Source organism: Pinus tabuliformis, chromosome 7 (genome assembly GCF_031772625.1).
Source record: "Pinus tabuliformis cultivar Carrire ecotype Pingquan chromosome 7, CPIR1, whole genome shotgun sequence".
In the NCBI taxonomy this organism is placed as follows: Eukaryota; Viridiplantae; Streptophyta; class Pinopsida; order Pinales; family Pinaceae; genus Pinus; species Pinus tabuliformis.
The window spans coordinates 892,007,236-892,029,615 of NC_142293.1; the positions used below are offsets into that span (position 1 = coordinate 892,007,236).

Consider the following 22,380-nt stretch of genomic DNA (forward strand, 5'->3'; position numbering starts at 1 on the left):
TTTGGCCACAAATCTCTCACGCAGGAGATTCAACCTCTACTTCGGGGGACCATCTGTGCCCGCCCTAGGGAGGCTGTTCTACAGGAGTTTCAAGGAGTCAGGGACAGCAACACACTTCAGCCATCAGCGCAGAGAGGGAACTGCATATTCTTGGGTAGCGAAAAAACACGCATGAGGAGTTGGAGGTTAGTAAGGAGGTTCATTGCTTGCTGGGAGATCCGGGAGCTGAGGAGGCAACACAGTGAAGGCATTTTCGCTGGAGTTTGCAGCCAGCTAGAACAACGCATCAGTCAGTCGAATTTCTGGACAGAGGGACTTGCAAAGGCCATCCAACAACAATTCGTGGGGACTTGGGGAGTAGTTGACCTCGACCAAGAGCCATCCGGGGAGCTAGGAGTTGGATAGCACAGGTATGTTTGTAGGGGGATTTGTGGGTTGTTTCCTGCAAGTCGAAATTGGCAATCGAAGCTAGCGAGAGGCTCCAAGGGGGTCGAAAATTGAAAGTCAAAACCAGCTAAATTCCCTTCTGGGTTTTTTCCAAGGAGTCCGGGGTTAAAAGCACACAATTTTCTGGGCAGTTTTTGAGTACCTTCCAGCTAGTCGAAGTTCAGCAAGGCAGCAGTTTACTGGGACAGCACAGTGCAAAGTGGTGCAGCAGCTGGCCAGCCTTCAACTCAGTTATTTTCCCACCTGGGGTTGGTCTTGCTTGTTCATTGGGACAAGCCCAGGTGCACCATTCCATTTTATATTGTATCTAGCCTACAAATTTTTAATAATATGACTCAACAGTTCCTTATTGGCAGCATTTTCATGAATGTTTGATGTGTGTTTTATTTTTATATGTTGTTGCATAGTATATTTGCTTAATATCACTTACATTCCTACTTAGGAACATTACAGTGGTATCAGAGCCTAGTTCTTGGCTCAGCTGTGGGGATTGTTTGCTATGAGAGAAGGGGACCAGCAGAACATCACCTACCATAGGCAGAGGTACAGGAGCAGAGAAAGGGAGTTAGAAATTACTCCAGACACGGAGGACAAAGGGAAAGCAGTGGCCGGAGAGGAGGAAATGACAGAGCCCAAGAGTAGGGAGGAGATGGCTTTCGACAGCCTCTTGAGGGCCTTGAGTGACTTAGCCAAGGGGCAAAAAGACATGTTGGAGGAGATCAAGTCACAAAACAAAGAAAGGACCACGCCTAGAGGGTTTCTTTGTGGAGAAACTTTTGGGGCCTCTTAGCCTTTCAATCACCCCTCACCAGCAGTGCAACGCCGTTCAGTCAGTGTGCCAACTCGGGCTACACTACCTTCTTTCGTGCCAGTGGCACAAATCGAGCTTGCAAGGGAGGAATACCCTCCTCAGATGGGGGATTACTTCAGAGAGTGGCAGAATATGGATGAAGACTTCAAAGAAGCCCTCTTCTTCAGATATTACTGCAAGCTCAAGCAGAGTGAGAAGAACAAGGGGTATGGAGGACAAGGGACCTAGAACTATGAGCTGTAGAGAACCACAGGGAGGATGTATTTCCCTACTTTTGATGGCACTTCCAAGTGCACGGCCAGGGCTTGGGTTGAAAAGATGGACACATACTTTCAACTCAACTGGATGACAGAGCAGGAAGCCATTAAGATGGCCACGTTGCACCTGGAGGGGGAAGCCCATGATTGGTGGTTTCATGGCTTGACCACCTTAGGGCATGCCCAAATAGCTTCTTATGAGGACTTCACCCGGAGGGTGGTGGAGTGATTTGATCAGAGGGATTCGGAGGCTTATTTCAGAGAGTTGACACAACTGCACCAAACAGGTAACCCAAAGCAGTACTTTTCAGATTTTCTGCGTGTTAGTGATGGTCCTATATCTATCTGAGGCAAAGAGGGTATATACCTTCATTGAGGGCTTGTTTGAGCCCCTACATGGACTGGTGAAGTCACGCAGACCCTCCACGCTACAGGAAGCAGTCTTGTGTGCCAGAGATCTACAGGGGGGCATCCCCAAGACTAGAGCACCATTTCCTACACGGACCCCTTTCCCACAAAAGGGGCATGAGACTAGACCCCCACTGCAGAGGACCACACAGGGGAGGGGGCAGTTAGATGAGGAGACACAGAAGGACCTTCAGAGGATGAAGTTGTGCTTCACATGCAGAGAGCCCTGGGCACCTAGCCATAGGTGCACTGCAGGTAGAGCACATTACATTGAGGTATTTTCTAACAATGACCAGGAGGATGAGGTGGAGCAGGATTGTGGTAGGACAGATGGAGAGAGTCTGACAGACAGAGCGCCACCACCACCTCCTCCACAAGGAGGGGCATCTCTTGCCCTAGCAGAAGGAGTCCTTGCTTCTTTATGCGGGATTCCTAAGTTTTTGACACTGAGGATCAGAGGCACTATACAGGGATAAAGGGTGTCAGTGCCGGTGGACAGTGGGGCTACCCACAATTTCATAGATGCACAACTGGTCCAGAGGAGGGGCCTCACCACAGCAGAGTTTGAGGGTTTCTCAGTCCTAGTGCCAAGTGATCGTACCATCCAGTGCACCAGATATGTGCCCTCCTTGACAGTAGTTATGGGGAACTACTCGATGATGGGTGTCAGACACCAACGTGGTGATGGGTGTCCAATGGCCGCATTCCCTTAGGCGAGTCACGATGGATTGGAGGAAACCAGAGATGTAGTTCATTGGGCCAGATGGCAAACTGGTAGCCTTGAGGGGCATGCAGTCTTATCCACCTCAGACAGGTTCGACCCATAGGATGGAGGCAGATCTACGACATGGGGACATTGCATGGGCAGTTGAGTTGAGGATCTCAGAGGTTGGGCGACAGGCGCAGACATACAGGCTTTACTGGACAGGTATGCAGTAGTGTTCGGGGACATTCCACTAGGGCAGCCACCAAATAGAGGATTTGAGCACACCATTGAGCTAGAGTCGAGAGTACAGGCAGTGATCACTACTCCTTACAGGCATCCCAAAACCTATAAGGATGAGATATTGAAGGCCATCCAAGAGCTGCTTGCATTGGGCCATATTAGGCCAAGTTCCAATCCTTTCGCTTCTTCAGTAGTGTTGGTGAAGAAAAAGGATGGAACCCTTTGGATGTGTATTGACTACTGGGCCTTCAACCGGAAGACTCTAAAGAACCGATAACCTATTCCCCGCATTGACAAGCTGATGGATGAGCTTAGAGGAGCCAAGTACTTCTCTAAGATCGATTTGCGTTTAGGGTACCACCAGATCAGGACATCCCGAAGACAGCTTTTCGGTGCCACTATGGGCACTTTGAGTTTCTGTTCATGCCGTTTGGGTTGACCAACACTCCAGCCACATTCCAGTCTTGCATGAACCATGTTTTCCGGGGACAACTGAGGAGGTTCGTGCTAGTGTTCTTCGATGACATCCTGATCTATAGCCGGACGTGGGAGGAGCACCTCCAACACTTGGAGGAGGTATTGCGCATTTTGGAGGAGCAACAATTTTATGCCAAGCTCTCCAAGTGCGAGTTTGGGTTGACAGAGATGCTCTACCTAGGGCATATCATTGGAGCAGATGGGGTGAAAGTTCACGAGGAGAAGATTCGGGCCATCCGGGATTGGCCAGTACCTCGAGACGTGACTACGCTGAGGGGCTTCTTGGGAATTTGCACCTATTACAGGAAGTTTGTCAAAGGGTTCTCGTAGTTGGCAGTACCTTTGACCGACTTGACCAAGAAGGGGGCCTTCGCATGGACTAATGGAGCACAGGTTGGCTTTGATCACCTCAAGGAGGTGATGAGCATTTGCCCTGTATTGGCACTTTCGGACTTTTCCCAGCCATTCACGGTGGAGTGTGATGCATCCGAGGTAGGAGTTGGAGTAGTATTGTCACAGGAGGGGCATCCCATAGCTTTCGAGAGTCGAAAGCTCCTACCGCATGAGCTGTCATATTCCATATATGACAAGGAGATGCTGACCATTATGCATGCATTGGCCAAGTTCCGCCAGTCCTTGGTGGGTAACAGGTTCAGAGTGAAGACTGATCACAACAGTCTTCGACATTTCATGGGGCAGCAGAGCCTCAACGACAGGCAATAGAGATGGGTTAGCAAGGTGCAGGCCTATGATTTCAACATCGAGTATGTGCGGGGGAAGCACAATGTGGTGGCCGATGCTCTATCTCGGAGACCAACTGGGTTATCTCTCATGAGCATCTGCCAGGATTGGAGGGCTCAGTTGTTGGTGGAGTACTCCAAGGACAGGAGGGCATGCGAGGTATTGGAGGGGACACATGCAGATGAGCATTACCGTGTGATGGATGAGGTCATCTATTACAAGGGGCGCATTTACTTAGTGCCCAACTCGCAGTTGAGGGAGAGGATACTCCAGGCAGCTCATGATTCACCATTGTTTGGACACCAGGGGTTCCGGAAGACTTATATGGTTGTTCAAGAGAGATTCACATGGAAGGGCCTCAAGGAGGACGTGCTGCAACACATACGGGAGTGTGAGGCCTGTCAGCGGAACAAGGGGGAGCTGACCCACCCTACAAGACTACTACAGCCACTTCCCATTTCGGAGGGGAAATGGGAAAGTATTTCGATGGATTTCATCACTGGGCTCCCCACAGTACAGAGGAAGGTTTGCATATATGTAGTGGTCGATAGGTTGACCAAATTTGCCCACTTCTTCACCATCCCCACTAGGTACACGGCTGCACAGGTTGTCGAGTTGTTCTTTCAGGAGGTTTTCATGCTGCATGGGCTCCCCAAGAACATAATGAGCGACAAAGACAACAAATTCATGGGTGGATTTTGGCATGAACTCTTTAGGTTGGTTGGGACGGAGCTCACTCCTAGCACCAGTTATCACCCTCAGACCGATGGCCAAACAGAGGGTTAATCAATGGTTGGAGGGGTACCTGAGGAACTATGTGACAGGTCAACAGAGGACGTGGATTCAGTGGTTGCATCTGGGCGAGTACTGCTACAACACTATGCACCACATGTCTATTGGTATGACTCCTTTCCGTGCCCTTTATGGATATGATGCACTGACTTTTGTTGATATTGTTTTTGGAAACAGTGAGGCCCCAAAGGCCAAACACTGGGTCCAAGAGAGCCAAGATATCCTCAAGGCTCTCAAGGATAATTTGGTGACAGCCCAAAATCAACAAAAACTTTATGCAGACCGACACAGGACAGAGAGGCACTTTGAGGAGGGGGACTTAGTATACCTTCAGCTGCAGCCTTACAGGCAGTCTACGTTGAAATAGAAGGGGGGCGAGAAGCTAAATCATGCTTCTATGGGCCCTACCAGGTGACTAGGCGAGTTGGGGAGGTGGCTTATGAGCTAGAGCTGCCTCCAGGGAGTAGAATCCACAATGTGTTTCATGTCTCATGCCTGAAGAAGGTGTTGGGACAACAGGTGACAGCAGCAACTGATCTACCCCCGCTGGATGATGAGGGCCACTTGGTGTTAGAACCAGAGGCCATTTTGGAGAGCAGGGAAAGGAGACTGAGGAGCAGGACCATCAAGGAGTTCTTGGTACACTGGAAGAACTTGTTGGATAAGGATGCCACCTGGGAAGGTGAGCACATATTGGAGCACCCAACTTTGAGGTTGCTTGAGGGCAAGCAACATTTGGGAGGGGAGGACTGTCATGTCCCTTCTCAAAAACATTAGTCACAGGGTGCAGCTACACATTTTTGGCACAATTTTGACTTAGGAGGAGGACCCCACACTTAGACTTAGGAACTATGGGGCAAATTCGACTTTATTTAGTAGCTAGTGGAATGTGGGGGCCACCCACATGTCGAATTCGAACTTGGCCATTCAATGTGCTTGGAGGGAAATCGAATGGGTGCATGGAGGGGCCCACATGAGGCTAAGGAGGCCCAAGGTAATAAAAAGAGGACCAACTCTCATTTTCGAGCATCTTCTACATTTGTAAACAAACACTCACTTGTATGCTTCGCTGCTTAGCAAGTCTAGTGGCTTTTTAGCAATGAATCTCTCACGCGGGAGATTCAACCTCTACTTCGGGGGACCATCCGTGCCCGCCCTAGGGAGGTTGTTCTACAGGAGTTTCAGGGAGTCAGGGACAACAACACACTTCAGCCATCAGCGCAGAGAGGGAACTGCGTATTCCTGGGCAGCCAGAAAACACGCAGGAGGAGTTGGAGGTCAGCAAGGGGATTCATTGCTTGTTGGGAGATCCGGGAGCTGAGGAGGCAGCATAGTGAAGGCATTTTCGCTGGAGTTTGCAGCCAGCTAGACCAGCGCATCAGTCAGTCGAATTTCTGGACAGAGGGACTGCGCAGAGGCCATCCAACAGCAATTCGTGGGGACTTGGGGAGAAGTTGATCTTGGCCAAGAGCCATCCGGGGAGCTAGGAGTTGGATAGCACAGGTAAAACCAACATTTTGGAGGAGTTTGCAGAGGGATTTGCAGGTTGTTTCCTGCAAGTCGAAATTGGCAGTCGAAGTTGGGGAGAGGCTCCAAGGGGGTCGAAAATCTAAAGTCAAAACCAGCTAAATTCCCTTCTGGGTTTTGTCCAAGGAGTCCAGGGTTAAAAGCACACAATTTTCTGGGCAGTTTTTGAGTGCCTTCCAACTAGTTGAAGTTCAGCAGGGCAGCAGTTTACTAGGACAGCGCAGTGTAGAGTGGTGCAACAGCTGGGCAGCCTTTAGCTCAGCTATTTTCCCACCTGGGGTTGGTCTTACTTGTTCATTGGGACAAGCCCAGGTGCACCATTCCATTTCATATTGTATCTAGCCTGCATATTTTTAATAAGATGGCTCAACAGTTCCTTATTGGTGGCGTTCTCATGGATGTTTGATGTGTGTTTTATTTTTATATGATGTTGCATAGTTTATTTGCTTAATATCACTTACATTCCTACTTAGGAACATTACAGAGAGGATATGTGTTTGAAAGGTTATCATCTTGTAAATAAGTTCCTTGAAGAAGAGCTTTTTCTCCATTATTTAGAGGGTGTCTTCTGTTGTAATTCTCATTAATAAAAGACAAACTTTCTCTTAGGGAGCTTGGGACTTAGATCCCTTGGCATCCACCGTCTCCTTATTTCAAAAGGAGAACTAACATACTAACTCATTTCTGCCCACTAACTTGCATTTGCATTCTAGCTTCATTTGCATTGCATAGTTTAATCTTTTTGTTGCATTTCATCATTTTCAAAATCATTGTTAGCAATCTCTGTCTTTTAGTTATTTGTAAATCTCACTTGTTCCTATTCTCTATATCTCATAAGTGAAGAACGCTCTAATAAAAAGCTATAACTAAAGACTTTTGGAATTGTTATTGTTAAAATTGTTTCATTAAGAGATCTTAAGTTTGCTTCATTGAGTTGCTATTGGAAATCTTGTAGCCTTGTGAGCTCAGTTGATATCTCAACAAAGTTTGGTTATAAGTGGTTTACATCTTTGCATTGAAGCATATTGTCATTATCTCATCTCTTTGAAACTATCTAACTTGGTCATCATTTTGCATTTGCATCCTAGTTTAGATTGCATCCTTAAAATTTACCTCCAAGCCTAAGCTTGGTTGAAAGAAAGTTAGGATCATCTTTCTTTTGTAGCTTGCGAAAGATAGATCCTCTTTAGTGTTTAACACGGTGACCATGCAGTCATCAGAGCCACAATCTCTGCAGCCCCAGAGGCATCGGGTGGTTGGAACACAGGGGGAGGTATCATTAATCAAGCCTCTGCTTGCTTCCCGTTGGCTTCTATCCCACAACCTACTCTAGAGACTAGCCTCAAAATAGCTAGGAGGAAGGATTCATCTAGATTAGGCGTCTTAACTAAAATCAACCAAGATTTTGTATTTCACATTATCTTAGATCTTGCATTCATTCCTTGTTGATCATTGGTGATTGGAATTGTGGGCTAAATCTGCAATCTGCAAGTTTATTGTATCTGGAAATATCATCTTTTCTTGCAATTGTCTTTCTTTAAGGTTCATTGCTCATATATCTTGTTATCTTGGTGTTTAAATTTTTGTGCCAACTCTTCTTGTAACATTATTGTTATTGTAACTTTGAGTACTTATTTCTTGCAAGTTTCTAAATTTCCATTGAGGTTTGTAAAGGCACTGATCTGTTACATTTATATTTTGTATCTGCCTTATTGATCCCAATTGCATTTATCTTAATACATATTGCTCATAAACTCTCACACTTGCTTTAATTAACAATCAAGTTACATTAATAATAATTGCCTTGCCCTTAATTTCCTAGACTTGTTGTTCCAAAAAGTTTTCCTTCATTATCATCCTTAGGGATTAGCCCCCTTGACTTAGCTAGGAGAGAGTCTAAACGGAGTGAATAGGGATTTAGAGTGACAGCCCCTATTTTGAGTGTTGCGCTTTTGGTGTACACTTTAGGTGACAAAATAGCTCATGTTTTTTCTTTTCCTTTTGTTGCATCAACCTCTTAGGGAAAAGTTTCCAGTCCCTACTCAAGGATGAGGAAAACAATGAACAATACTGGAATAAATAACAATCAACACGAAGATGGGATGTGGATAGAAGGGAGGGCGGAAGGTTTAAAGTATAGATTCCCATGGGCATGTAACATCAATCTAAGATTCCTATTTGTGCCCCCTCCTAATTAGTGATAGAAAGGCCTCAAGGAAAGTCATATTGGACAAAGGGCAAGTGATAACCACCAAGGTGAAGCATGGGAACAAGAGTACAAGTTACAACCAAAAGTGTTTATCATCAATTCAATCTATGATTCATACTAGAATGCCCTTAAACATTACATGAAAGCACTTGAATACCAAAATGGTTAATTTATCTCATATTTTATGACCCACCTTCATCGAATGAGTAGGATAGATGAAATAAAGCACTGACCAGAGGATGGGTGAAAGGCATATAAGGCTAGATATCTGTGGATCACAATAGGGATGTTGGCCGGCACACTAAAGAAATAGCAGAAATTTTTTTCTCCTATGGTTTTCCCACATCGGTAGGTAATAGTTCCAACAATTGATCTTAGATTTCTCAATCACAAATAATCCAATCAACTTCACCTCCTATTTCCAACATTGCTTCCAGTGCATGCCAATATGTATTGGGTCTTTGGGCTTGAATGCAAGTCTCTGTTGTGGATTTCAACCCAATATGAACCACTCAACTATTTGCACTTCAAGGGTCGGATATTACAATGGGCTTATGTAGAAATTTCGAAATTCACAAATTCAGAAGTTCCACCTCCTATAGGTTTTTTAAATCCTGTGAATTTCCAACCTTAGGACTGATATGAAATATGATAAAATAGTAGCAACAACGGTCAATGTTTCACTTCTGAACAACCCCAATCAACAATGCAATCCAAAAGAAAAGATACCAAATGTGTGCCAACAAGTTTCAGCCCTCTAGGGAAATCTTATTATGCATAAACCAGATTTGAAATGACCTTCTGACAATGGTAATTACATTTCCCTATCTTCTTCAAGATCAATGTTCAAACTTAAAACCTTTTAACATTTCATCATCAACTTATGTCAAATCAGCAAGACATACAAGTGCAAGAAATTACCAAAACATGAAGAAATAGAGAGCTGAACATCAAACCTGCAATAAGACAATTTGGGAGAGCTGAAAACCTATATATATTATAGATAGATAGAGAGGGAGAGAGAGTTTTCATGTATATACCCTAGCCTCATCTCAAGGCTGGTCCAAACCTTTAGTTGTCTGAAACCCTCGATAACGAAAACCAAGAAAATGTTAGCCAACAACAAGGAGCTCAACAAACAAGTCCTAGGCAAGAGATCTCTTTTCCATTACTCAACAACTATAATCTAGGTTTTAATCACAAAACCATAGTTCCAATGTCACCAAGGAATGAAACCCTAGCCCTAGTATTCAAGATGCTCCAAAAAACCATAATGACTCTAAGACAAGAGAGAGGAAGTACAAAGATGTACAATGAGAGAGAGAGAGAGGTGTGCTCTTCACACATTTTTCACACAAGAAGATGAAGTAATAATGAATGATGAAAAGACTCTTCTTTTTCTATGTTTATGAGAGTTAAGAGAGACCAAAAATACATATGTGGGCATAAACCCTTACAAGCAACCTACAAAGCCACAAGTAGGCTCACACATATGAAGCATTGCACTCCAAAAATACACGTCAAGCTCCAAGGTGACATCATACACAAGCAAGCCTTTGATGCTAGGGCATTTATCAAGATGTGTCCAACACTCTTGAAGCCTCCAAGGACTCCAATGCTCTTCCAAAACCTTGTGCTCCACTAGGTCCACCCCCCCCCCTTGCATGAACATTATCGCAAATCAACTATCCCAAGTCAACTCCATGCCTCCATGCAAGCATCCAAGCTACCCCATGCTGTCTAGGGCTTAATGCCCTTCTCCCAAAAGCCAAATGCTCTTCCTCCAATGTAGGGTGTCCTCTCAAGCAACCAACTGATCCACATATGACCAACATGAAGAATGTCCCAAGCTATCTAACAAGGAAGAATGTCATGCTAACATCCAATTGAGTTCAAGCAACCACTGATTAAGCAACCTCTAATGTGCAAATCCATCATGGATCATCTAAGTGCTAATCATACACCATGTACCCCAAATCTCTTGAAGCACCCCTAAACATGGGGTAAACACTTTTGAAGTAACCTTGAAAGCTAATGGCTCACAAGCTTACCCCATCTTGGATGTTCTCAGTCTCAGGCTTCTCTCCATAAATACTCTTGACCTTTTAGGTCATTCCTTGCTCACATTTCCCAGCCAGTTTGCCACCAGTCCTACAACCCTAAGGTTTTTGAGATCTGTGCACTTGCTCCATGTCTTCAACTGCAATTGCAACACAACCCTTTGGGCTTTCCAAAGTTGTACTCGAAATAAAGACAATGCTCGAGATTTTTGATCCAGAGTTAAACCTACTGACCATATAGGTCCGTTTCCTTGTTAGAGTCACTTCTTTTTTGCATGAACACAAAAAGTTTCCTCAAAAGAAGTGTGACCTCCACTTATATTTGCACACGAAGCTCCAACCACTATTTTTTGTCCCATAATTTGAAAAAAGAGTGAGTTGAAAGTAAATGCTCCCCAAAATGTTGGGTCTCCGGTGAACGTTGAAGCATGGCTGAAACCAGCAGCAACCTGACTGAATCTAATCAGAGCCAGCAAAAATACATTAGTGTCTGATTGGTTTTGTTGAGTACAGCTAGGGGAAATATTTAAGGTATTTAATCCCAATTGTCTATTTTTGTACCAAATTCACAAAATTAATTTGCCAATCAGCAAAAACTTTCCTAATGTATCCACCTATTTTTTTCAACTGACAACACCAAATGGCCAAATTTTGCATGAACTAAGACATTTTAAATCCTGCCCAAGTTTACAACTGTCGAATATTTTCCAACAAAATTACTTTTGTCAAATATTTAATCCATATGATTTCGCTAAATAGAGCAGCTTATAAATGCAAACCTACTCAAACTCCAAAGTAGTAGGGCCCTGGAAATAAAAGAGTCTGAACTACGTTAAGAGGTTGGACTCAGTTAACCCATTCAATCCATGTGGCGTAGAAAAGAAAAGACACCTGAAAATGTATAATGTGGCCCTCCAAGTAGGGGACAAACGATGTAAGTTTGGATTCTGGCAAGGTAAAGGATCCAGTGAATAAATTCATTTTGTATGAAGTAAAAGTAGCTAGTTAAATTTGACCTTCAAAATAGGATGACAAGTGGCAAAAGTGACAAAATCTGATCTCTAATAAGGGAAAGGGTTCAATGAACCTAATAATTCAATTAGTTTCACAAAAGGAACATTAGCAACATTGAAAGCATGCCCCACCTGTAAATGTGTTGTCATGCATGATATTGTACAGTAGTACATTTAAATGACCCATTCTATAACAAACAATGGAGAAAAGCTACAAACAATCTTGAACTGCAGAAATAAACAAGGGTCTTGATGGTTTCTACCCACCTCATCAACATAAAATCGGACCTCTACAAGACCATTACTAAAAACATACCAGTAAATGCATTGTCATGCATGATATTGAGCAGTGGTACCATTTAAATGACCAGTTTTCCAAAACAATGGAGAAAAATACAAACAGACATGAGTGGGAGAAAAGAGACAAGGGTCTTGATTGTTGTTGCCCACCTCATAAACAGAAAATGAGACCTCTATCGGACCATTAGTGAAAACCTCAGCCATTATATTGTATGGATCTGATTTGATTCTGTACGCATTTGAACTGTAGTGCTTGGAGTGTGACCAATTTTGATTATCCTTGCAGTGCTTGACACACCGAGGTGTTGGGTATGAAGGCTCGCAACCAGGATGATTACAACCATCGTTGTCAAAGTAGGGATAACACTGCACATTGGAACATTAGCTTAGGACTGTGACTTTAGAAAAGAAATTATTTACTTCTATTAGTTTTTAGGGGTCACATTAACTTTCCTTCTCAATCTCTACCTTTATTTAAGCAACCTACTGTGTCAGAATAATCTCATTATAATTACAGATGTTAAACTAAAAATTAGTAAATAGGTTTATTTGATCACAGTGCTCTAGAAGATGAAAAGCATGAAATAAATTACTTTCCCAGGGAATGGAATAATAACATGATATCTCAGCTATTATATCTATGATTCTATACCTCATCAGTTACAACACCCCTTCGACTGAAATAGCGCCATGCAGATAATGGAAAACCACCATTACACCCTGATCCACATCTAAATCCACAGCATGCCACTAAATCGTTTTCTGAAAGAGTGGCATTCTGCAATAACATCATAACCACAATTCAAGATAAAAATATGTTGAACATGAGGTACAACACAGATGACTAACAGAAAAGAGAAATGATCAAAATCCTACCACTTGAAAGTGAATGCAAAATCGGTCTGACAGTGCTTCCACGGCTGCAAATGCCCAACATGAACCACAGTGCCCCTAGCCATAACATAAAAACTTGAGTGCCCACCACAAAATTGTGTTCATAATTCAAAACCAAGGGAAACTGAAGTAATAGTTTATTACCTGATCTATTCAGTGGCACAGAGGACGTGAGTGGACTTCATAATCCAGACTCCATAGAAATCAACCAACATATGTCAATTACATATTTCAACTTTTAGCACTTTGTATACTGATAAGAACCCTTTTAGTACGTCCATTGACTAATATAAGTTTTATAGCAGAACCTAATTTTACTATGATTGCTTGCTACATATTGAATTTAATTGGCCCATAGAGTATGTTGGGAGTGACTCTCAAAATAACAAGTAGAATCAGTTTTCCCCCCAAGAAATTCAAAACCAAAAGTTTCCAATCAACATGAACTACTGACCTAATATGGTCCTGGTAGAAGTACAATGCGGCCAAGCTTTGCGTGCATCAAATTTACTTGGTAGCTTTAGACCCTTGGGATAAAATCGAATAGGAACAGTTTGTAACAGTTTCTGAGGAGTGGGAAGTACACCAAGGAGATGTGCAAATTCTCCTACCTTTGACACAGCCAGCAATGATTTTGGATGTTAGCAAAAGTGCAAACATATAAGATGCAGAGGCTAAATAAAATCTTTGCTCAGGTTTGGACTGCAATTACCGTGTAATTGGAAAATCGGGTACCCATGGCAGCCTTCCAACCAGCATTTGAATGTTTGTTGATGTGTTCTACAAATGATTTCTGCTTTTTGATTAAAAAACATATTAAACACCCACCAAAATTGGCAATGATAAAATATTCTATAAACAACCACCAAAATAGGCAATGATAAAATATTCTATAGACAACCATCAAATAGACAGATTTCTACTAGTGACTGAAAGTTTAGAACTACCTGAAGAATTGGTCTTTGGCTGTCCAAGGAATGGAAGGACTCGAATCCAGACACCTGCAATAAATTCATTGTATTGTCATTCACATAATACGTCATTTGACATTATGAATTTATTCCTCCCCCACACCCCCCATCAAACAAGAAAACAAGCAATAGTTTCAATATCTAGTACAAGTAAACTGGGTAACTTGATTTTCAAATGAAACTTGGTCTTAAGTCATAAAAAAACAGCAGTCATTCTTTACTTGTAAAAGTCCAGAGCCATCATCTTAAGAGGAAAAGTAAAAAACAATAATCGAGCTTCAAATGCATGAGAATGGCAATTTATGTTTGGTCATTGGCAGTGTGACAGAAGAGAGAACAAAATAAAGCAAGAACATAATCAATCAGAACTTTGTTGCAAAGTAGTTAACAACCATAGATTTCTATGGACAAAAGAAACAGAGTCCAGGCATATTCATGAATATGGAGGAGGTAAGTATCGCAAATTAAAAAGTAGGAATGAGTTGGTTAGAGCCACAACACAGTTTTGGTCAACAATCCCTTTTACAACACAATTTTGGTCAACAATCCCTTTTACCCACAAAGGCCTTAGAACACTTTTGTCAAGAGGTTGATATACAAGTGAACATTAACAAGACCAAAATCATGACTTTCTCTTTAAGAAGAAAAGACAAACCAAGCACTTTTCTTTTCGAAGGTTGTCCTCTGGAGATAGTGAAAGAATATAAATATCTTGGGATTCACTTTCACCATAAACTCAGTTGGGAGACTTGTGGGGCGAAAAGGATTCAGGGAGGATGGAGAGCCTCATAGGCTCATACTTACTCCAAAATAGGTGCAGAAAACCCGAACTTTGGGATTGGAAAACCAAGAAAACCCTTTTTGGTTTGTTGGTTATGCCGGTTGTCCTCTATGGTTGTGAAGTATGGGGAAGTAGCATGTCAACTTGCAGCTGGAGACAGTTAGAAAGAATACAGAAACAACTAATTACTAGCAATCTCAAAGTTAAAGCCACAGTCCCGTACGAAATCCTTTTGGCTGAAGCAGGTACTTTTCCATTGGAGGCAACAACGATAACTAGGTTAATAAGCTATTTAAAGAAGGCTAAAAGCATGGATAACCAGTGTTGGCCCAAGATAGCTATGGAAGAGGGATTAGATCGTAGGAAGAAAACTTGGATGAAGCAAAACAAAAAATGGTTGAGTAAGTGGAATATCAAGCTGCATGAATATCCTAGCACCAACGAAGAAATAAAAAAAATTGTGATGGAAAAATTTAGGACTGCCATGTGGACCAATCACAATGGATGCAAAAAAGCATACTACATCAAAGAGTTCAATCCAACTTGTGACCATGGTGAGAAAACATATTTAGGGGCAGCTATTAAAGGAAAAGCAAGGGTGCTAGTGGTACAGTTGAGGACAAGGTCACATCGCCTTAGATGTGAGACTGGTAGGTGGAATATTCCCAAGGAGGTTTGGGAAGAAAAAACTTGCATTTTCTGCGATATGGGTGTAGTGGAAACAGAATGGCATTTTGTCATGGAGTGTGCAGCCTATGAGGATATCCACATTCAATATGAAAACAATCTAAAGGTTGACAACATGCACCATATATTTGACGAAGATAAGATCAATCAGATTGCTAGCCTTCTAGTCAAAGCTCATAGCAGAAGATCCGACATTGAAAGGAATATGAGGATGAGTTAAGGTTGTTATTCTCTTGGTCCGTTAGGTTGTTCAGCCTCGTGGACATCATTAAAATCATTCATTCATTTATTCACTAAATTTGAGGGAGAAAATCTATCAGATAGTGACAAGTGTGCGTACACAGTAGTGGAATACTTGATAGAGAGAAGTGAGAAAATAAGAGAGATTGTACTTGATCATTATTCAATAAAGAGAATGTTGATTCATAAAGGGAGACAATGTACCATATCACAATTCCCATATAACTACTTCATAATATTAAGACATAGTTTGACCTAATCATAACATCTAATTTTATTAACTTAAACTCACTTATCTTCATTAACCTAAACTACAAAAATCATATCTTCACATCTGATTTTATTAACTAAACTCACTTATCTTCATTAACCTAAACTACAAAAATAATATCTTATAACCATTATAAATAAGTCTAACCCTTCCTTAATGGTCATATGAAAACCAAATGTTTGTCCCAAAAATCAAACTTATCTGGACTATTACCCACCAAAGTGGGTGACCCTATAGGAGAAAACTTTTCTCCTGTTCTTCACATCCATCCAACCAACCATGCAGCCCCTGCCAGCCACCACTAGTTGATGACGTGCCATTTTATATCCGCCACTTGCATCAATCATATACTTTCTCACCCATACGGCAATAAGTTAATAACATATGGATGAAGGTGGGTTTCTGATCAAAAGGTACTTTATTCATTTTGCAATCGGGTGCTTATGCATGTTTGTGTTTGGGCTTTTGATATGGATTATGGGGTGACCTGGAAGGAGGGGTTTGACTGTGATCTTGTTCCCTCACCTTAAATCGGGGGTTAATCATCAATCCTAGTCCAGTGGGACTTCCCCTATGTTGAATGGTGTTGTCATTGATGCCAAAATCGGTTCCTGGACGCTCTTAATATTTGTCTAGATTACATTAATGGAAGCTCCCTTGGTCAAAAAACCCTAGATGCCCCGCACTTGTTGAAGATTTTGAGGATGAAGATCAATGAATTTGCTTCCGTGATCATCACCAGCTAATGCTCCTCATCGTGTTGATTCCAACATTGTATGGCACACATCGAGACTCCTTACAGTTTGCAAGTTATGACCTTTGGAAGGTCAAAGTCCCCCAAACAAGATGATGTGGCAGTTCATCATCGGACATTGGTTCATCTTATCGGGCTAGAAGGATTGGACATTGGTTTATCTCACAAGGCTAGAAGGATTTTTCATAGAAGCCTTAATTAATTATTGTTAAAATCACTATAGAAAAAGTCCCAATAAAATTGCGATAACATTAGGAACTCGTAATTTTTTCAACTCGCCAATGTTATCGGCCGAGATTTTCACGATTTTTAAAAAAATGAAAAACTTCGGATAAAATCGGGAGTTTATCCAAAAACTCGTGAGTAAGGTGTCGAGTCGCATATAATTTAAGAAAAGGGCGATTTTCCCACTCATTTTGCATTCTAACCTTTGCGATTTGTGCCTATAGAGAGAGGATGCGTTTGTCATTGCCCAAGAGGAGGAGATTTACCAGTTTTGTTTCGTGGATTTGGTGGGGCAGAGGAACTCAGTGATTGATTAGTTTATGACACATAGATGGCTCATGATCATGATATACATTTATTATATTTTTTGTTGATATTTTGACTCTTGACACTGAGTCAGGACTCAGGATTCAGAACTTGATTCACTATTGATATGTGATGTAGCACTAGACTTCTTATACAGCTTATATATTAGATTTCTTTTCATATTTATGTGGCAAAGAATTTATATGATGTTGTGTTTTGTGGATACTTTAGATGCTAAATTAAAAAAAAAAAATGAATATTTTTGTACTTTTTAAATTTTGTCGATTTTTTCAAAAACCTCCCGACTTTAAAGACTTTTTCAATTTCCGGACCCTTGCCGATATATTCCCGAGGTCGACTTTTTCCACATTGGAACTTAAAATCATTTTATTTGATTGGAGGGACATTCTCTTATTATAAATCTAAGTTGCAGGAAACGTGGGGGGAGGGGTCGTTTCAGGCAGGAAACGGAAACGAAAACGCATACGGTACGGCCTGGAAACGTGTTTCCGGCCGTACTGCCACGTTTCCCAAAACGGAAACGTGGCAGTACGGCTGGAAACGCGTTTCCAGGCCGTACAAGCCATGTTTCCCAGTTGTAATGTGTTGTTTTTTAATTTTTTTTTAAATTTTTTTTAGCTTTCCGGTAAATTCTAGAAGCCTATTCTAAAGTTATAAAAGAGCAGTTTGTCTCATTCTCTCATCACACTATTCAGCAAGTCGTTTCTCTTGGAGACTGGCAGTTGTTTCAGCTAGGGTGTTTTGAGCAGTGAGCAAAGTAGATTTCAGCAGTAGGAGAAAGAGATTTCAGCAGCAAGAGAGAGATTTCAGCAGGAGATTTCAGTAGCAGCAGATTTGGCTCAGCTACAGCCATATTTCTCCTCTTTTCTGGCATTTCGGGGTAGTTTCAGCCACAGAAAATTAATTTGGGTAAGCCACATTCATTTTTTTAGTTTCTTCTTACTATTTCTTCAATTTTTCTAGGTTTTAGGCAGCCAAAAATATGAAAAACGTTTTTTATTTATAGATTTGTTTTTTAAATTTATTTTTGCAGCAGATTTGGCTCAGCTACAACCATATTTCTCTCGCATTTTAGGGTAGTTTCAGCCACAGAAAATTAATTTGGGTAAGCCACATTCATTTCTTAGTTTTTTCTTACTAAAGGGTTTATACAGCCAAAAATATGAAAAACGTTTTTATTATTTAACTTTTTATTTACAGATTTGTTTGTTTAATTTATTTTTGCAGCAATGGCTTCCAGCCAAAGTGCAGCTGCAAGTTCAAGCCCTAGGGCCAACCCAAGGGCTGAATATTATCCTCTTTGGAGGCATGTGACGAAGCTTCAAAGATGTGGAGGTGGTGGCTCATGGGAATGGCGATGCAATCTTTGCAATAATACGTACAAAGGCTCCTACCCAAGAGTGAAGGCGCATCTATTGCATGGAGGAGGACAGGGGATTTCAGGTTGCACAAAAACATCAGATCCGTTGGCAAGGAGGACATATCAAAGAGAGCAAGATGAGGCGGATGGTACTAAGAGAAGGCATGATGAGCTTACTCAAGCTCAATCTAACATTGAGCCAAGGATTGTAGTTGAAGCAAGAAAGAGGAGAGCTGGTCACACTCAACAACATGAACAACCAGCACCCAAAAATACCAGAGGCCCAAGGGCATCCCCTTCAGTTCAGGATAGCAGAATTGCTAGATTGGTGAATGTGCAAGCAAGAGAAGAAACTGATTCCAGAGTGGCTAGGTGCATTTATGCATGTGGTATCCCATTCAATGTTGTTCGCTCTCCTTACTGGCAAGATATGATAAGGGCAGTTAACAAAGCTCCTCAAGGGTACAAGGGGCCCAACTATGAGACAGTCAGAACCCAGCTTCTCAAAAATGAGAAGGACCTTGTGGAGGACATTTTAGCTCCAATTCGTTCTTCCTGGAGTAGCTCTGGGGTTACCATAGTCTCAGATGGTTGGACAGATATGAGGCGCAGACCATTGATAAATATCAATGCCAGTTCCCCCAAAGGAGCAATGTTTATCAAGGCAGAAGACTGCTCAGGAGAGGTGAAAGATGCACAGAACATTGTTGATGTTATTATAAAAGCTATTGAACAAATAGGGCCTAACAAGGTGGTGCAAGTTATCACGGATAATGCATCGGTTTGCAAAGCTGCAGGTTTAATTATTGAGGGGAGGTATGACCACATCTTTTGGACACCATGCATTGTCCATAATCTGAATCTGATCTTAGAGGAGATCGACAACAAAGTTTCCTGGATAAAGGAACTCACAGGGGAAGCAAGGGAGATTATCAAATTCATCACCAACCACCACCAGTCTCGGGCCATATTTCGAGAGTACTCCAAATTGGAGTTGTTAAAAGTTGTTGAGACAAGATATGCCTCAAACTTCGTGATGTTGCGCCGCCTTGTTGAGGTTAAGCATGCATTAGTTTCTATGGTGGTGAGTCAACTTTGGATTGAGTGGAGACAAGCAGATTCAGAGCGGGGATCTATGGTGCATAGATTGTGCCTTGATGAGGATTGGTGGAGCAAAGTAGATTTCTTGTTAAAGTTCACAACCCCTGCATTTGAGCTTCTCCGGAGTGCTGACACTGACCAACCTTTCTTGGGAGAGGTATATGATGGCATGGATTCCATGGTTGAGAAAACTATTGAAATCATTTCGCAGGAGTCTCCACAACTTTTGTTTGTTGATGATCATTTTGCTGGTTTGATCAAGAAAATCATTGTTGATAGGTGGAACAATTTCAATACACCATTGCACACTTTAGCACATGCTTTGAACCCTGTTGACCTCTACCGGTCAACTACCCATGCAGTACACCCCCTTTTTCTTTGCAAGAAAGGGGCAGCACCTGATCAGCGTGTCCGTGCCATCCAGCAGTCATCAACAGCTTGATCAATCTAATTGTAAACCCAGTCTGCATGTATTAATTGTAAATAATCTTAGCAGATATGAGTCGTGTATGTGAATTGCCTAGGTGGACCTAACTTTCTAGTGGTAATCTACGTCCCGGAAGGTTTTTCATCTCACCGATCCATGGATCGGCAAAGTTTTCCTTCAAACCTGACCCCAAAGCCGGGATGGATTTTGTCATTGGAATTTTAGGAGAATCCTAGTGTGTTGATCTGCTAGATTATAGTTGTGTCGCAGAACTGGGTGATTTGTGCGGGTCTATGTTAAAGGGGTTTTCTCCCTTAAGATGTAAATTGTAAAAGTCATGATGTAATGTGTCCTGAGGGTCGAAAAATGTTTTAAATCCCCTCATGAGTCCTAAGTCCTAGGTCCTAGGTGATGTTTCCGAAGGCTTAGTTCGATGATCCATTTTAAAATGAATTAAAAAATTAAAAAATGAATAAAAATAATAAAATAAATAAAAATTAAAAAATGAAATAAATAAAAAATAATAAAAAAATTAAAAAAATAAAGCAAAAACCCTAACTAATAAAATAATAATATTTTAAGTGAATAAATCGACGGATGAGATCAAGAGATGTCTTGATCCTCATCAACGGTCGAGATCATTTCTACATGGATCACTCGAACTAGCCGTTGGGATCATTTCCTTTAAATAGGGTGCTAGGGGTCATTTTCAGATCATAAGATCTGGGAGTCTGATACTGAAGAAGCTCTCTTGTAAATCTGTTTCTGGTTAATAAAAGAAGACTTTGGGGTCCATATCTTGCTGGTGTTACCTCTTAAAATGCTGTGAGATTGTTTTAGTTTCTGCATATTTTATTTTCAATCATTGATAATAGCTTTTTTAAGAGTATTGTGAGCACAGGTATCTTGTTCACTTGCTAGGGTTTGGGTGCTGTTAGGGTTTCTGAAGTAATGGCAGGTATCTCCATTACTCTCTGAGATCTAGCAGCATTTTTGCCCTCTTTACTGATGGTTGTTTTGAGCTGTGCAGAAAGCATTTTCTGAAGGAATTTTGTGGGCGTTCGGGGAAGTTCTCGGCTGAACCAGCCAACTCCCGCAAGCATTTTTTGCTGAGCCCAGTTGGATTTGATCCTGGGTCTATCATTCAGTTTTATTTTTCTGATCTGCATGAGAGATTTTCTGAAGTTTTTCACAGTGACAATCTGAAATTTCTGTTCTTTAAATATTTTCTGTGCTTATTGATGAATCTGGCTGCTAAGGGGCCAAATTTGTAAATTAATCAGCTGTCTTAGGGTTTCAGAATTTTCTGATCTAGGGTTTCAATTTTAGTTTTGCTTAGGTCAGGTTTATTTAGGGTTTTGATTTTGGTTTTTATTATTTTTGGGTGATTTCAGGTGGCAGAAGCAAACACCAGATATCGATCTGAGGGCCAAGCCACGCAGACCTCCATCATTTAAAGTTGCAAACCATACGATCAAAGCCGTCTGAAAACGCAAGGCATCGAAGCTGTAAAGAGATTATTAGTTGTGTCCTTGCCTCCATTGTCTGAGCCGCAGTCTATCAGCATAAAGGCATACTGCAGATGGCGTGACTGCTAGACGGTAATCATACTTGGGTGTTGAATCCGTGAGCAGTTTTCCGTATGATCCACGCACCTGCAAATAAATGATACGGGCCAGATGATAAAGGAAAGTTCTCTGCGGCTAAGAGATCATTCAAACGTCAGTCAATCACTGCGCATTAATCCACGCAGCCAATCATCACTGTGGGTTATCTGCGTCTCTCAGGAGATCGATCCACAGGCTATCACTGGCTCAGAGGTTATATGTTCACATGTCTGCGTTTTTCATGGTAATAAATCGAACCAGCAGACAAGGGTTTTCAGCTCCAGCATTTATACCAAAGTTCTATCACGCGCCTCAGGGTTTCCACACATAATTCGCTGCCATCTTCCGCCGACCTGCACGCACCCAGAAACATCACAAAAAGAGAAGGGAAACAGTTCGAATTTCATTGACGGGCCAGGTAAAATAAATCGGTTTCAATCGAAACATCTCAAATAGGCATCCGCAGCGTTCAGGTAACTTTCAAAAAACGATTTGCGTATCAGCCCTCAATCTAGCTTTCGAAAAGCCCTGTCACGCGCCTCAGGTAACAACGTAAATCAATTTCGAATTCTGCTGAGAGATATCGGGTGCCAGGTAACCCTCAAATTGATTTCGGGTTTTTATCCTTCTGCCGTCGACTGTAAAAAAATTTCTAAGCTTCGATGCTGGGTTTTCCTTCCTCCGGTGGCCGAGAGATAGTCGTTTTGCGGTTTGCGTCCATGTAGCAGGTAAATCGATTTCTCTTGT

The 22,380-nt window shown here is 41.9% G+C and overlaps 1 protein-coding gene across 1 annotated transcript in view; it reads right to left on the reverse strand.

Moving 5' to 3' along the window:
- LOC149250469 (cathepsin B-like protease 3) overlaps positions 1 to 22,380 on the reverse strand; it is a 124,575-nt gene that overhangs the window by 9,401 nt on the left and 92,794 nt on the right. The window contains exons 2-8 of the mRNA XM_089459104.1: positions 13,830 to 13,883; positions 13,595 to 13,675; positions 13,337 to 13,493; positions 13,027 to 13,031; positions 12,865 to 12,939; positions 12,641 to 12,766; positions 12,139 to 12,354 (exon numbers count right to left, since the gene is read on the reverse strand). Of these exons, the coding sequence (XP_089315230.1) occupies positions 12,139 to 12,354; positions 12,641 to 12,766; positions 12,865 to 12,939; positions 13,027 to 13,031; positions 13,337 to 13,493; positions 13,595 to 13,675; positions 13,830 to 13,883 (714 nt within the window). The remainder of the gene's footprint in view (positions 1 to 12,138; positions 12,355 to 12,640; positions 12,767 to 12,864; positions 12,940 to 13,026; positions 13,032 to 13,336; positions 13,494 to 13,594; positions 13,676 to 13,829; positions 13,884 to 22,380) is intronic.